The 15,155-nt window shown below is 34.9% G+C and overlaps 3 protein-coding genes and 1 non-coding gene across 4 annotated transcripts; 2 read left to right on the top strand and 2 right to left on the bottom strand.

The window, feature by feature from the left end:
- Positions 1 to 351: 351 nt before the first annotated feature.
- Positions 352 to 2,222, bottom strand: PE11 (pectinesterase 11). Its single transcript, XM_021430667.2, has 5 exons — positions 1,953 to 2,222; positions 1,663 to 1,822; positions 988 to 1,176; positions 643 to 878; positions 352 to 559 (listed from the first exon to the last, which is right to left on the bottom strand). The coding sequence occupies exons 1-5, from the start codon at positions 2,189 to 2,191 to the stop codon at positions 352 to 354; spliced, it is 1,032 nt and encodes a 343-aa protein (XP_021286342.1). The 5' UTR covers positions 2,192 to 2,222.
- Positions 2,223 to 3,703: 1,481 nt separating this feature from the next.
- Positions 3,704 to 3,793, top strand: LOC149527117 (small nucleolar RNA U30). Its single transcript, XR_016351362.1, has one exon. It is a non-coding gene; the product is annotated as a small nucleolar RNA U30 (small nucleolar RNA).
- A 1,673-nt stretch (positions 3,794 to 5,466) lies between these two features.
- On the top strand, positions 5,467 to 8,706 carry RD2 (Adenine nucleotide alpha hydrolases-like superfamily protein). The gene is made up of 5 exons (XM_021430551.2): positions 5,467 to 5,860; positions 5,962 to 6,041; positions 8,000 to 8,118; positions 8,256 to 8,332; positions 8,436 to 8,706. Exons 1-5 carry the CDS (start codon positions 5,629 to 5,631, stop codon positions 8,459 to 8,461), a joined length of 534 nt encoding a protein of 177 aa, XP_021286226.1. The 5' UTR covers positions 5,467 to 5,628; the 3' UTR covers positions 8,462 to 8,706.
- A 2,997-nt stretch (positions 8,707 to 11,703) lies between these two features.
- Positions 11,704 to 14,892, bottom strand: LOC110417847 (uncharacterized). Its single transcript, XM_021430410.1, has 7 exons — positions 14,043 to 14,892; positions 13,499 to 13,732; positions 13,229 to 13,363; positions 13,070 to 13,141; positions 12,746 to 12,958; positions 12,549 to 12,651; positions 11,704 to 11,898 (listed from the first exon to the last, which is right to left on the bottom strand). The coding sequence occupies exons 1-7, from the start codon at positions 14,568 to 14,570 to the stop codon at positions 11,861 to 11,863; spliced, it is 1,323 nt and encodes a 440-aa protein (XP_021286085.1). The 5' UTR covers positions 14,571 to 14,892; the 3' UTR covers positions 11,704 to 11,860.
- Between the last annotated feature and the right edge of the window lie 263 nt (positions 14,893 to 15,155).

Below are 15,155 nucleotides of genomic sequence, written 5' to 3'. Positions count from 1 at the left end.
ATGTTATTGATAAAATACTAAGAAAATAAACATGAGAGCTACTTAAAACCAAACACGACCGCCCTGAGCTGGTGAGCTTTACCGTTAAGGAAAAGTGTTAAGATTTACTTCAGATTCCAGCTGCTTCGGGTTGTTCAAAAATGTTTTTTTAAGCACATGACAACAGCCAGCCATATCTCACTTGGGAATAAAAGAAGAACCCTCTTATTTAGTTATTTTAATTGAATAAACATACGGGTGCATGTATGTCATATGTACATGAATGTTACTAAAAGTCACTAGTCTATTGTGGACTACTACATCAAATCAATGTGTTCTTCTAGATTTGAAGCAATAACAATCAATCAGTATCTAATTATTTTCATCAGCCACTGTGGCAATGGAACCGGGGCGCCTTTTGAAATTGGTTGGTGCAGGTCTAAGCCAACCTGTCCCTCCAATCATGTCCTTAGTCAAGAATGGTGCAGCCTCATTTTGTGATAGGCGGTGTGACCACTGAACCCTCTTTGATGCATCAGCTCCAGGTCCATAGCACTTGTATTCACCATAATATGCAGTCCTGTCATGCAAAATAGAAATTGTTACAAAACCAGTAAACATGGATAATTTTAAATTTCAAGACTAGCTGATATGTATATGTACCTTTGCTTTCTTGGGTCTTGCCAGTCATCCCATCCTTGTGGGATTATCACATTGGACATGTAGGTTTGGGCAAAGACTACCCGAGAAAAAGCACCCCACGGCCTTCCAAGGAAAGCAGCACCAATGCCAGTGATCTTGCAACCCAAGAAAATGAAGCCGGTATTCTCTGAAGGTGAATTCCTATGTTGAGCAGTGATAGATCCGCTTTTTGTTGAAAGGGAATGCAAATGGCATCCCTACAAGGAGATTAAAGTCGTATCAACTTGTTAGTCATCCTTGGAAAATTTTGACTGCTAAAATTTTGCCATTTAAATTTGTCTCTTTTAGACAATGTAAAGCACTCACTTCATAAAGGGAGGAAGCATTTCCACATATGAAATCTGTGCCTCCTTCAATGTAGCAATTTTTGAAATAATGCTTTCCGGTATCATCCAGGAGAGTATCTTGATAGGAGAGAATCCTGCATCCATAGAATGCAGCTCTGTCTCCTGATACCCTCATCGCAACAGCCCTGCCACCCGTCCCAAATGTGTTCTACAGCCACAAATTCACTTCATTAAAATTTGAAGGTAAATCAGCGAGCTTAGGGGTAATATCAATTGCAAATTAAGTCCAGTCATCCAAATTGCACATATCCATGTATCTATAAAGGTGGTTATGACAAAAGGTTTCAGTCTAAAGCCAGCAAAAATACACAAAGAATCAATTGATTGTTCGACTGAAATGGAATTAAATTGTGGTGGGAATATACATCAATTTTTATGTTGACTAAAATTTGAATTTGTCTCAGAATTGCATCCTTGACAAACATCCTGAATGGCCTACATCCCTACAAACAAAACCTATTTATTTCAGACTGGTGACCACAGAACATGGGAGGAAGTCCCACACAAAGCTTTAGTATTGTTCAGAGGCGCATCATAGGCTGAATTGTTAGATGAAAAAGAAAGAGAAGAAAGTGATAAGACTAGCAACAGCTCCAGGAATTGTTTATACATACAAGCCACAATATATAGATACCTGAATTGTGAGATATTGTCCAACAAAGTCAGAAGCCAATACAGTGAGCGCTGCAGAATCAAATATCCCCCCGCTCTCATTCCATGTTATTATGGTGTTCGAGGCCCGAGTGCCACTCAATGTTATAAATGGCTTATCAGCAGGCACAACAATCTTTTCCCTGCTCAATGAAAGTTCAAACAAAACAAAGAGTTAAAAAGTCTGAAAAGAAAAAGAAGCAAAAACCATCTTAATTAGGCCATCAATTTGTAGTATTTAGCTCTAAACATAGCATTACACCCACACATTACCTGTATGTCCCTGGCTTAACCAAAATGAAGTAGAGTTCAGAGTTATTAGATGGAACAGCGTCTATTGCATCTTGTATCTTGTTAAAGTCCCCATGGCCAGCCTGATCGACCCTCAAAAGAATGGCGGTAGACATATCTATGGGAGCTTTGGCAGCTGCGTTAACCATAAGAGAAGCAAAAACAACTTCAAATAAAACGATAACAATATTAGCATGGCTATAAATATTCATTCCTGCCATGTGCACATGTGATGACTTCCTTCGTCTCGATGGGTGTGCGGGCCTGGAACTAGATTAAAATTCAATCAACCTCTATGATTTTCTTGTAAAGGAATAATGAAGCAAAGTTACACAATTTTGACTGGTTAATTAATAACAAAGGGGGCCGCATTATATAGTATTCTCAAAGCTAGTTTCTTATGTAATTATGGCAATTATACAGATTATAAGATAAATCATTATAATTATATTAGATCACGATATTATTATATTACGATAAGATTAATTTAATAATATGATAACTATTTGTATATTTAAGCATTTAATTCAATAATAAATGCATATTTTCAATTAAAGAATCTAATGTTAGAATTCTATAAAACCATTCAGCTAAAAATTTTGAACTGTTAAATGGAAAGTTGACATGTTTGACAATATGTGTGTTAGCTTATTACTTTAATTTAATCCCCTACAGGATTGGTATACTTGAACTGGAAAAAAGTCATCGGATAAGCAACTAAGGACAAATTAATTCAACTAGTAGTAATATTTAGGTAAAGGCTCCTGCCCTAAAACCCGGGGGGAAAAAAGGTCTACCATGACAATTATATTTTACTTGGTGGTAATCACAAGTTGGTATACTTGTTTTATTCCTTAAATCTTTTCCTCAAACTAACAAGTAATTATTTGTACACCTAAGTAGTTAATCCTTACATGTTTCTAAATAAAAAAATCAATTTCGAATCTTTCTCATTCCTTAAATAAGTAAAAAAAAAACACACAAAAATTATTATAGAACCAACTAATGGAGTCCAATTAATTTTTGAAAGTTTTGGGCCTCTCTAGATTCTGCTGATTGTGAGCTACAATCTTATCTGAGTCGAATCCAGCTCAGCTTTGAGACCTTATTATATAATCTTATCAAATGGAGTTTGTAATATAATTATGGCAGTTATACAGATTATATATTAATTTAATAGAATTATTATGTGAGATTCTGATATCATTAAATTACGATATGAATAATTTAATAATATCATAATTATTCATATATTCTAATATTTAATTCAATAATAAATGCAGATTTTTATTAAGGAATCAACTTTGAATTTTGTTCACTTCATAAATCAAAAACAAAAAACTATAATGGTTGAACAGAATCGGTCCCTACACCAAAAACTGATTGGGCCAACTAACTGAGCCTAATTAAATTTTGAAAGTTCTGGGCCTCACTTGGATTATCCTGATTGTGGGCTACGCCCTCATCTGAATCGAGCCCGGCTTCGTTTCCACGGCCCAGCTAAAACCCGGAGTACTTTTCATTGCCATTTTCATAATTAGAGTCAAGACACCTACCATAAATAATAGCCAAGTTCTGAAACCCTAACTGCGAACCTGGTTCGGCTTCAGAACCAGATCTCTTCTTCCCTTCATCTGCCAAAATAAAAAACCCTAGCCTTTATCTTTATCATTTTCCATGTTTTCTGCCTTTGTATTTTGCTTATTTTGACGATTTAATGTAGAAAGAGAAGGTGCGATGATGATTATAGAAATTAAATCTCGTTAATCTGATTCGTAACATGAGGATGAACTTTTTCATCCATTCTTAAACATCTTCTGAGCGTCTTCTCTTTCTTTTTCTTTTTTTTTTTTGTTCTTCTGGTTTTTCCCCCTTTCCCTCCTTTGTGAGAAAGAAATCATTTTTATTTGCTATACTTTGTGGGAAACTACAAACATTGTTTTGGCTTCAAAACTTGTGTTGAAATGTCACTGAGGATTCCATTTTGTTAATCTTCTGCAAATTCTGATTTTTCGGTTTCAATGGGGATTAAGTGTTGAAGCATTAAGGAATTATGCGATTCATAAATTATTATTAGAACTGAAACATTGGGGATCGGTTGGAAAGTATGTGAGATAAGTTTTGCAGATTTCCTACATGAATTAGAGGCCAATGGGTTGAGCCAGCCGATCGGACGTGAAAGCTCGAGCCCATTGCTGCAGTAGCTAGGCTTACAGTTGAAGAGAGTAACCAGGACCAGCTGTTTTGCGTCTTGAAGCAAAAGCATTGCGATTTCAAAACTCCAGAAATTTGATCAACGAAATTTTATAAAAATAATTAAACTTAATCCAATATATTTTAAAATTGAGCGTGGTTGAAATTTATTATATTGATAAATTCTATCAGTTTTAATTATTTATAATATTAGTAATACTTTTTCTATATAAAATATATCTAAAAGTTTTTGTTCAATATTCCAATAATATTTTATTGATGAAGTCTCTATGTTTTAAATTTATTTTTTTATATTAAAAAAAATTAATAATATATGTATATAAAAAATATATAATATTAGTGATTGGGTTTTTGATTTGAAATTATAAAATAAATTATCCTTCCTAATTGATTAACACTAAAACAATCAAATTAAATCGAATTAGTCAAATTCTATCCATTTAAATAATTATTTAAAGTTAATAAATATTTGTGCCACAAGAAGAAACACCAGGTTTTTATTATGCATGAAATGTAAAACATAATGACATTGATAGTTAATTTTTAAATTTTAAATAAAATAATATTTGAATATTTGATTTATTAGTTGATGTATAATATTTTATTTAAATATTTAATTTATTAATTAATATATGATCTTTTATTTAAAAAATAAATCGAATTTCTTCTCTAAATTTTTTTTAAAAAAACCTTTGAATATGATGATATTGATTAATAGTTTGGCACGGCCAAATTTTAGCCATTGTAGCCACCACCAATCGTGTAGTAGCGGTCCAGCAATGTAATAAAACAATTACATTATCGGCTATGAATCTACATTTCTAAAATATACATGTAAATATAATGGATGAAAGGAAACTACATTTCCTTGGGAATGGGGAAATTAAAGGTAAATATATTTTGAAAAAAATATATCTTTTATAATTTCAGATAGAGAGAAAGGGGTTAATAAGTTTTTCAAAAATTATAAAATTTTATAATTTTTTTTACTTTTTAAAAAATTTTATAATTTTATCTTTATTTTTGCTTCAAAATTTTATAATTTTATTCTTATAAATATTAAATATTTAATATAATTATTTTAGCAAGCCTGTTTGCTCGAGCCCATTAACGAGACCCGATTTGATTTGCCTAATGGATAGTTAAAACCGCAGAAAATGGGCTGCCCCATGCAACGAGGAATTACTCATGTGAATCCCATGAGTCTATGACTTTTCGAGACGACGACCCAGTTAAAAGTTCAAACACGTAACTTTGTCTGGCGGCGACACCAAAATCCTACTAATCAAAAGGTTTGGTCGCATATATCACCCAATTTCCAACCCATCGGAACCAAAACCAACCTCCGAAAACAAGACATAAACCAAAGCTTAGAACACCAGAACTCAGAAACGAAGTCCTTTTTTCTTTTCTTGCGGAAATCATTTTGGAATCAATCAACTTAATGGATACGGTTTTGGAAGATGAAGAGTACAGTTACAGAGAAGTAAAGTTGCCAACGTTGATCCCAATAGTTCCAGAGCCAGGGTTGGAGAGGGAGTCAGGGGAAAGAAGGAGAGGCAGAGATATAGTAATAGCCGTTGATCATGGTCCCAACAGCAAGCACGCCTTTGATTGGGTGCTTATTCACCTCGTCAGGCTTGCTGATACCATCCATCTTGTTCATGCTGTTTCCAGTAAGCAAAATATTTCGTGGTTATTTATTGGAAAATAATCAACAATGAGATTATTCTATAAGTTGTTTCTCAAAATTATTTTCTGGGTTTTCTTTTAATAGGCGTCAGAAACGAGATTGTTTATGAGATCAGCCAAGGACTTATGGAGAAGTTAGCTGTGGAGGCGTTTGAGATTGCCATGGTTAGTACTTTCTTTTTTCTAATCCTTGTTCTGTTTTATGTTTGCATAAAGAGGTGAAATCCTATGGCAAAATCTTCGAGGTTGTATGCCTTGTCCAGCAAGGGAATATATTTGCCTTCTGTGTGAACATTTTAACATAGCCTCATCTTAGATGCATTCCATTCTCTGTCTATGATTCCAAGAGATGAGTACATCGCTTGTGATCAGCAGATTACTTAATTTTCTAAGGGGAAAAAAAAGGGTAACTAAGTTTATGTAAAGATAAATGTAATCTTTACGTATTTATAGGTTCATAATGTAAAATGTAGGTTGATTAATTCCATTTCTAAAACTTCTTCCTTGTTCTTTGGACACACATTTCTAAAACTTGTAATGTGGCATATATAGGGAAGTTTGAATATAGATCAATAACCATCACCATCCCAATTTTTAAACTATGAATTGGTTTTCTCTTTGCATCTTTAACTTTTAAATTGATATATTTTGATCTCTTATTGTTATTTTTTTATTCGATGTCGGTCCATTTTCAATATGCAAATTTTCTTTGAAGCACTCTGTCAAAGATTAAGGTATTCCATGGTTATAGTTATATATGTTAAGCTTTATGTCTGATAATTTACACTTGGCTCAAGATTTATCATAGTAGTAATTTAGAATTCTGATTTATAATTTGACAACTGAAAGAATACTAATCATTTAAGTGCTAGGATTCAATGCACTGGGATCCTCCTCTTCCTTAATTTATTACTTTCAAATGAATGAGATTCTTAATGTATTTTGCAAACCGAATGGGAGAGCTAATTTTACCTATCATAAGATTTAAGGTTAGCAATGTCCATTGTAGGAAAAATAACATTACAGTGTTTGGTATACAAGTAAAATAATGATTAAAATGCAGAAAAAATAAGATTACAGCGTTTGGTTTACAAGTACTTTAGTGAGAATGTAATGTTAATTTTCAAAATTACCCTTAATTATTAAAATATAAATTTAATATATTTATATTTTATTATTAATTTTTATATAATATCATCTCTTAAATATATTTTTAATGTCATATATTTTATTTTTATTTATTATTATAATCTTATATATTTTATTTTTATTTTTTTAATATAATTTTTATATTATATATTTTATTTTAATTTATTTTACCTATATTATATAAATTTTAATTTTTTATATTTTATTTTATTTTAATTTTTTATTCTTATATTATATATTTTGTTTTAATAATTTTTATTTAATTATAACATTTTAAAATATTTTTAATAAAATAATAAAGTTGAAAGGTAAAAATGTTTTTAAAAATACTGCTGAGTGCAATGTAATATGATTGCATTGATTTTGGACTGTAATCACATTACATCCCTTGGCTGTAATGTGCTTGCATTGCAATCTTACATTGCAGTGGTCTGTTACAAAATAAACACTGTAATATAATTTAATTGGACACATTGCAATGAATGTGCTCTCACTTCTCTTATATCAAACGTCACCAAGTTCAATATTGGAATCAAACCCACTTTATTAGGTCATATATGCTTTATAATATTGTCTCTTTATTAAAATCAAATTAGCTTAATCTGATTTAAATAAAAAATATATTAAATAATATAAATCCACATTTCAATTATTGAAAGAAATTGAACAATTTAAAAGTATATGTTGATCAATATGAACAGAAAAATTGAATTTTTAAGGAACATGCTAATTAAAGTGCAATCATCGATTAGTTTCAGCATCAATGCACAACAAGTTTAGGATGCAATTGGATAATTGACTCAAACCTCAGGGTGGTGGTTTATAGTCAACCCTACCTTTGCATGTCCACTTCAACTCCAGTGGAGCTTAGAGGGTCAACAATCTTTCCCCTTTTTTTTTCTTTTTTTGGTTTGACAATGGTCAACAATCATTCAGTGTTTGGTTTCAATAACAGTAAATTGTTCTGGAATTAGGTGAAGACTACAGCTCGAATTGTGGAGGGGGATGCAGGTAAGGTTATTTGCAAGGAAGCAGAAAGATTGAAGCCAGCAGCAGTGGTTATGGGAACCCGTGGCCGAAGCTTAATACAAAGGTTTGCTTTCCCCTTTCCTACATGCTACATCTTTCTATGTGGATGCTTGTGCTTGTGTTACTTTGCCATTCTACAAAATAACCCCCCTCGTTTCCTTGCTCATCTCTCTTCATATTTATACTACTTTTAATTTGCAGTGTACTTCAGGGAAGTGTGAGCGAGTATTGCTTCCACAATTGTAAATCTGCTCCTGTCATAATCGTTCCTGGGAAAGGTACTACTGTTTCTCTAATTGATAGAATCCTTCCATATTATTTCGTTTACTTTATCCATTGGAATGATTCACACAGTTTTCTGTTTTTTCCTTAACTTGGCAGAAGCTGGAGATGAATCACTGATATAGTGGAATCAGCAAACGTGAAAAACTAATACTCATCAGATTTGTGTGTTAAAAGCTGATAGTCATCAGATTTGTTTGTTTGTGTGTGATGGTCCTGTATAATTTTACCATACAATTTGTTGCGTGTAATTTATTGTTTCTTATCTGATTAGCTTGATTAGCTGAAATCCTAATGTATGTGAATGACTTGATTCGAAATGAACTTGATGCATGTAATATTTTCTTCTATAATTGCTGGATTTTGGTCATCCTAAAAGACAGCATGAAAGTGTGTAGCAGAAGTGCTATCTAAACAAGCAAAGAGGCAGTTCATAGCTGTAGATGTGATCCTTTCAGAATCCACAAGACAAGCATGATTTTTTCCATGGGTAGCCAATTTTTGGATGCAACGGAGTTGCGGTCTTAACAAATCAATGGATGCTAAGCTGCTGCTTTGCTACAATGTCTGTGATTAGTCCAAATTTTTATCTGTGAGTAGTCTAGCTCTCAGAAATCAGTTCCATAATCCACTGATGGGGTGAGAATTCCTTTATACAAGTTTCCAATGTCAAAACTTCTCTATCCGCATCCCTCAGTATGTGGGACTAGTTTTCACCCCAAACTTTCCTTCCTCCACTGTACAGAAAATTGATCTTTCTGCAATGGAGACCTAAATCATCGTCGTTTACCCATCTGATGGGTCCAATAGATCTTTGAAGTTCATTTTAAGTATTCATTTCACCGGGCCTTGTATTGGTGTTGCGTGAAAAGCCCTTGAATGACTTTACTGGGCCTCTACCAACCCAGGTGCAAACGGGCGAACTACCCGGGAATGTCTGAAACTGCAGCTCTCTTCTCCGGTTTAAGCAGCTTCAATATGATTTACAGAAACATCACTTTCACAAGAGCTTCAATTATATATGAAACTTGTCTGGACTGAGGCTTTAATTATTTTATATAGGTCCCAGACTTTGAGCAACTTATTGTGAACACAATTTGTGGTTTGGTGTGTCTTGGTCCTACCATTAATATTCCATTAAAAAAAATCAGCATAGAAAATGAATATTTTCATTTGAACTGGCCTGGTTCCTGTTTTTATACCAATTACTATATTCTAGTATTCAAGTATGTAAGCCTGTCTATAGCATCCTGGCAGGAAGTGGAGTAATGGTTGCTGGCTGTTTCTCAGGATTCTTGCTCAAGGTCAAGACACACGCACTGGGCTTTTACATGCTCCAAACGAATTCTAATGTATTGTACTGAAGTACCCACATACCCAAGAGAATCTTTGTGGGATTTTTGCCCTTTTGTTCCTTGGAATTGCGGTTTGTGAAAGGTAGAGGGAGAAACTTGAACGGTTTAGAAAAGAGAGAGAAAAAAAAAATCACAGAAACGAAATGGGCCCAAGAAAGGGAAAAGGCAATATCATCTTTCACCATCAACACAAAACAAAGAGAATCAAAGAGATCTTGCCTGTGGATGAGGCCAGGTCCACTCCTTTCACTATTACTTATGGCTTGAAAATGAAGGAAAGCCGAGGCTCTTGTGACTCCAAGAACAAGTAAATGCAATGAAGGTGCAGGCAACCTTCAGTGGTCCCTGCCAGAGCCGCAACCTACACTGAAAAGCCCCTTTCTTCCCCATTAAAACACTAGTAGTTTTTCGACTTTCGAGTATCGGTTAAAAACTATCCGCAGATAGAAACATTTCCTAGTCGTTCAGCTTTTGCCTTGTAGGAAATTCAGGTCCATAATTTTAGAATTATGACTAATCTGAAATCAAGTTACATCCTATGGCAAAAGAGTAATTTAAAATTGGATCACAACCTCCCAAGTCACCAGTAGCCAACGACAACCTAACAGGAAAATTGCAGCCAATTTTTGGCCGTGGTGTGAACACAGGACTGTCCTTATTCCCTGCCCAGCTAGTGTTGTAGAACCAAAACCAAGAAGCGCCCAAGGAAATAGCATACAGATAATGAGTCCTTGGAAATAATCTGGAAAACAGGGAGCTCTGGGAGTTTAGATTCTTTTCGCCATGTTGACAAGTTCCTCCACCCACACGGGCAGTTAATGCACCTCTACAGTTGTATAACATTCTTGTCCAGATTTATCCATGTTGATATCAGATGCATCAAACTTTAGTTTCAATCCTTTTGAGGTTATGCACTGTTTTAGTAAAGCCGGTATAGCTTTGGTAATCATAGGTACATCGTCACTTTTATGTTAAATAATAGACAAATGCAAATATCCATCCACGGCAAAACTATAAAACAAATGCTAAAGTTATATAAATTAAGTATTTCCTTTAATAACTCCACCAGCAAGCATCCTTATTTATCAATGTTCATAAAGGCCAAACCGTACACGTCTTAATTAATGAGAGCAGGTACGTTGACTAGAAAAGACCCAGTTCTCTTCTCCAGTTTCCATCTGGCTCTTACATGCATGGAAGTAAAAAATCATGTTGAATCTGGGAATAGTTGGATTATTCTCTCCCTGTATTGCAGTTAACACCAGAGTTCCTGCATCCAAGCATTACATACAATTTGTAGTTGACAGATTCCTTACGTCTTCTCAGGATGAATCAGAGAGAATAATCTATGTGGAATGATTCAAGACTGATTCAATTTTCTCTAAAAAAAGAAGGTAATATTCGATATAATTTGGAGTCCTGGAAACCATTCCAAGGAACTGAATTAACTAAGGAATGGTTGCCCTTTCACTGACATCCCTCTGCGTGTCTGTGCTACCAATTATCGCTCCTTATTCCTCATTATATGGTTTAATTATCAGTGTCTCAATCAAAATTTTATTATTCTGTCTCAAAAGGGAGCCGAAGATGGTCCACTGGTAGGTTCCATGTCCTATGTCCATGCTGGAGTGCTTCAAGTTGTCACTCAGGTTCATCCAACAGAGGAACAGCTTGTGCCACTGGATTAGTCTATGCATTCCCTCAACATTACAAAATTTTTTGTGGTGCTTCTTGCACACTTTCGTTTATGCAGTTATTGAACTAGATGTCTTTGACCGCTAGAAAGTGGGGCAGTGAATGTGCAGATAAATGTGTGATTGTTTCAATGAGGTAAATTGGAAAGACTGATCTTTCCTTGCATTTATCCATATCAACCTCCTTTACCCCACCTGTTCTTGGGCTATGTTGACACCCCAAATTTTTGGTCCCCTCCTCCATCCCATCAACCTTTCATTGCAATTGGAATCGATTATGTTGTGATTATAAATATAAAATTTGAACAAGAGAGAAAGTTTGAAGTTAATTAGTATTGCTTTTATTCATACTATTTTCCAGTGTACATACAAATATATATATATACCAAATGTAGTTAAAGAAGGAAAAAAGAATCAGGATCAAAGACATCTGGAATTAACTCAATCGTCAATAAATCAGGACTGACATTCTGATTCACATCTCCATCTTTAGATTGCTAGCTTCAATGGAACCTGCATAGATCAAATTAAGCACAGTTAGATTCAATATGTAAGATCAGCAAAGGTATTACACTTCTGGTGATAGAAAAATGACAGCAGCCGCCCTGAAATTGTCGAAGGACAGATATAACAAGAGGACCTACTCCAACTTTTCGTGGTTGCCAGTTCAATCCTTATAAGCATTCAACAGCAAAAATGGGAATACACAGTCCTATGGTTTCTCCTTTGTCTAAGACAATTAAAGGAGCCGTCGTTTTTTCGTTAAAGATGATTTGATAGTTCTAATTGTAGGTTTAGCTTAACTAAGGGCCCCAGTTTTGCTTTTCAAGTCTTTGGGGTACAGTGTATGCACATTAGTAGGTCAAAATGTTGCTTACTCTATCTAAAAGAATAATCCAAGGGAACATAGTGCTCATTGAACAAAAATCTATGGTTGTGATCATTGTAGAGAGAAAATGATAGAAAGCTTCCTTTAAAGTAACTTTCTTCATTTAAATCATATATAGGACACCGCTCTTCCTTTGCAAATTCATTTAACAACTGTGGGGTTCTCATATGTCTCTATCAGCAGTAGTTAAACCCACTTTGCTTCATGTTTCTGGCTTGAAAAATAATCAAAACAAGAAAGAGAACATTAACAAAGACGTGTTAGCTTTATGTACCTGTGAATGGCTGAGACGGAAATGATGTTGATCGTCCTTGGTCAAATGCCACATTGTAAAGATTTTGCAATTCAACATCCCATGTTGCAGAGGGTTGAATTTGCTGCATTGCAATGCGTGATCTATAGTGAGAAACATAGTGAATACTGTAGAAGAGAGGGTAAAGCGCAAGAGTGAAAAGGAGCAGAGAAAATTACGGGGAAACAGGATGAGTCGAGAAATGATGCATCAGGGATTGATACAGGGGCACTGATGGTTCTTCGAAGTGCCATATCAGGAGTGTTCATTCCCATTTCCAACCCGCAACAAGAAACTACATGTTGTACCGGATTGAACTGAAGATGAGGAGGGTTAGCCATTTCTGATGACATCCCAACCGTTGGAAAATTAGTCGTACAAGAGGGAAACACCTGTTGGGGAAAAAACAGTTCCAGCATTAGTAATAGTAACAGAAAAGGTCAAAAAAGAAAAAGGTCGTTCTGCAAAATATCTGATTTATTATCTAACGAATTTCGCCTTACCTCTTTGGCAAAAAGATTTTCAATGTTGAAGTCAAGCCTTGGATATACAGCAGCTAGTTTCATAGAAAGGAACTGCGGATTATAAGCATAGAAGACACAATTAAGATTGTGGGTGTACATATATATTGAGAAAATGAAGAACTTTCAGGTCTTTTTTACCTCTACTTGCCGTTGAAGAGATTGGACATAATTGATTATTTCATCAAGCATTCCTGCTTTTCCTGTGATTTTGTTGCACCCCGGAACTAAATCTTGCAGATACTTCATTCTTTCACTGATTTTTTCCCTTCTCACCTACATAATAAAAACATAAATCAAACAAATTAAACATGATTCTGTGATGGAAGTGACCTGATAAATCAGAACACACTTTGAGCACGGCCTCAGAAAGTTGCTAAAGAATGGAAAAATATACATATTCCTACTCACTCTCTCAGCTAAGCTGTGGCTATCAGTGGCTTGGCCACGACGTGCCCGGACGTGGATATAATCAGGCTTTTGAACCTCAGAAACCTTCGAATTCTCCTTGGAAGTATCAGTCGATGATTCCTTCTTATTGTTATTGTTGTTGCTGCTGCTTTTGTTGGTATTTGGCCCTGTAATTTTTGACTCTTCCTCTTCTGCACACGCCTTTATCCTCTTGGAGCCATCTTCCGCAACAACCTAGACATGTTCAAAAGAGAAACTCCTCTCAATAATCTCAGCGAAACCTACCCAAACACGCTTCGAAATTATGCTCTTGGTTTCTTGTTAAAAATTGGTTCTTAGACAGAAGACACGAACTCAAAACAGAGAGCAACCAAGAACCGTAAATTTACATTTTGTTCATAAAAAAGAACTCTATGATAAAGGAAAGAAATCCCCCACAAGAAGAGTAGAGAACATATCTAGCTAGTTTGGGCCTCCGGGAAAACGATAAAGAATAGTTTTAATAATAATAGAGTAATAAATAAAGAAAAGACACGACACAGACCTTTACGTTTTGCAACTTATCAACTTTCCTCTTCTTGAAGCTTTCTCTTCCGACGGCTGAACCCATCTTCTCAGAGACAACTAACTCCTTACCCTTGACCTCCACCACCTCCCCTGCTACAGCCGCCGCCACAGCTGGCGAGCAGCTAGAAGTCCTTGAAATGGCGTAATTCATATCAAAACTCGGCCCATTACCGTACCCACATGGCCCAAACCCCATGCCAGGTATGTCAACCTTCACCAACTCAGGCCAGGCAGTCTCCAAACCAGGGTCAGGCTTCAGTTGCCGAGTCATCACCATGTCACCTAGCACCGAATCACCGCTCATCAAACCACTCTGAAAGCCTTCTACATGGCTGGCTTGGCTCGAAAACACCCCACTTAACTCACTGAAATAACTTTGCTGTTGTTCTTGTTGTTGTAGTTGTTGTTGCTGAAGCTGTTCCTGTTGCCATTTCAAGCGAGCCCTTTGTCTCTCGAGCGCTGTCATGTCCGAACATTGTAACATCTCTGGCAATGCTCTATTCATGTTAACCCTCAAAATTAAAAGAGCAAAAAAAAAATCCCAAAACCAAAACACACTAAGTAGGAAATAGTAAGTAAGAAAAAGGCTGGTTGTAACAGGAAGGACAATAGCCAATAGGGAAACAAAAGTGTTGGGGAGGAAGAAGATCAGGCAGGTTTGCTATATGAGTTCATGCCTAACACGAGTTCATTGTGAGGATAGTACCATATATCATTACTAGGTGATGTGCTCTTATAGTTTTTTTTTTTTTTTTTTTGTATGGAATTTTGGCACTTTTGAGGAAGAAAGAAAGATAGAAAAAGAAAAAAGAGATTTTAATGGCAAAGAGGAGAGGGAGAGTGGGGTATATATAAAGGGAAATAAAGGTGACCGGAATATGACACTATTAGGAACCAAAGAATTATTAAGAGAGAGATTTTCCTTTTTCCTCTCTTTTTTCTCAAATTTTATACAAGATACAATTCCAGTACATATTTATTAATTTAATTTAATTTTATATAGTTATTTGGTTAAACTTTTAATATATATTGGATTTTAATTACTCTTTTCTAAAAGTAAGTTCATAAGTATAAATTCTCAAGATATGCT

This window comes from Theobroma umbraticum, unplaced genomic scaffold (genome assembly GCF_002168275.2).
Source record: "Theobroma umbraticum cultivar Fairchild unplaced genomic scaffold, ASM216827v3 scaffold_50.0, whole genome shotgun sequence".
Lineage (NCBI taxonomy): Eukaryota > Viridiplantae > Streptophyta > Magnoliopsida > Malvales > Malvaceae > Theobroma > Theobroma umbraticum.
Note: the sequence above shows the minus strand (reverse complement) of the source record. Positions and strands in the feature narration are given on the sequence as shown.

Coding starts and splice junctions, on each gene's coding strand:
- PE11 (XM_021430667.2), bottom strand. CDS start 2,191: ATGGCAGGAATGAATATTTATAGCCATGCTAATATTGTTATCGTTTTA. Junction 1,823..1,952: donor GTTAAGCCAGGGACATACAG/GTAATGTGTGGG, acceptor TTCATTGAGCAG/GGAAAAGATTGTTGTGCCTG. Junction 1,177..1,662: donor GACAATATCTCACAATTCAG/GTATCTATATAT, acceptor TTGTGGCTGTAG/AACACATTTGGGACGGGTGG.
- RD2 (XM_021430551.2), top strand. CDS start 5,629: ATGGATACGGTTTTGGAAGATGAAGAGTACAGTTACAGAGAAGTAAAG. Junction 5,861..5,961: donor TCTTGTTCATGCTGTTTCCA/GTAAGCAAAATA, acceptor TTCTTTTAATAG/GCGTCAGAAACGAGATTGTT. Junction 6,042..7,999: donor AGGCGTTTGAGATTGCCATG/GTTAGTACTTTC, acceptor TTCTGGAATTAG/GTGAAGACTACAGCTCGAAT.
- LOC110417847 (XM_021430410.1), bottom strand. CDS start 14,570: ATGAATAGAGCATTGCCAGAGATGTTACAATGTTCGGACATGACAGCG. Junction 13,142..13,228: donor CTCTTCAACGGCAAGTAGAG/GTAAAAAAGACC, acceptor TATAATCCGCAG/TTCCTTTCTATGAAACTAGC. Junction 11,899..12,548: donor TCCGTCTCAGCCATTCACAG/GTACATAAAGCT, acceptor TGATCTATGCAG/GTTCCATTGAAGCTAGCAAT.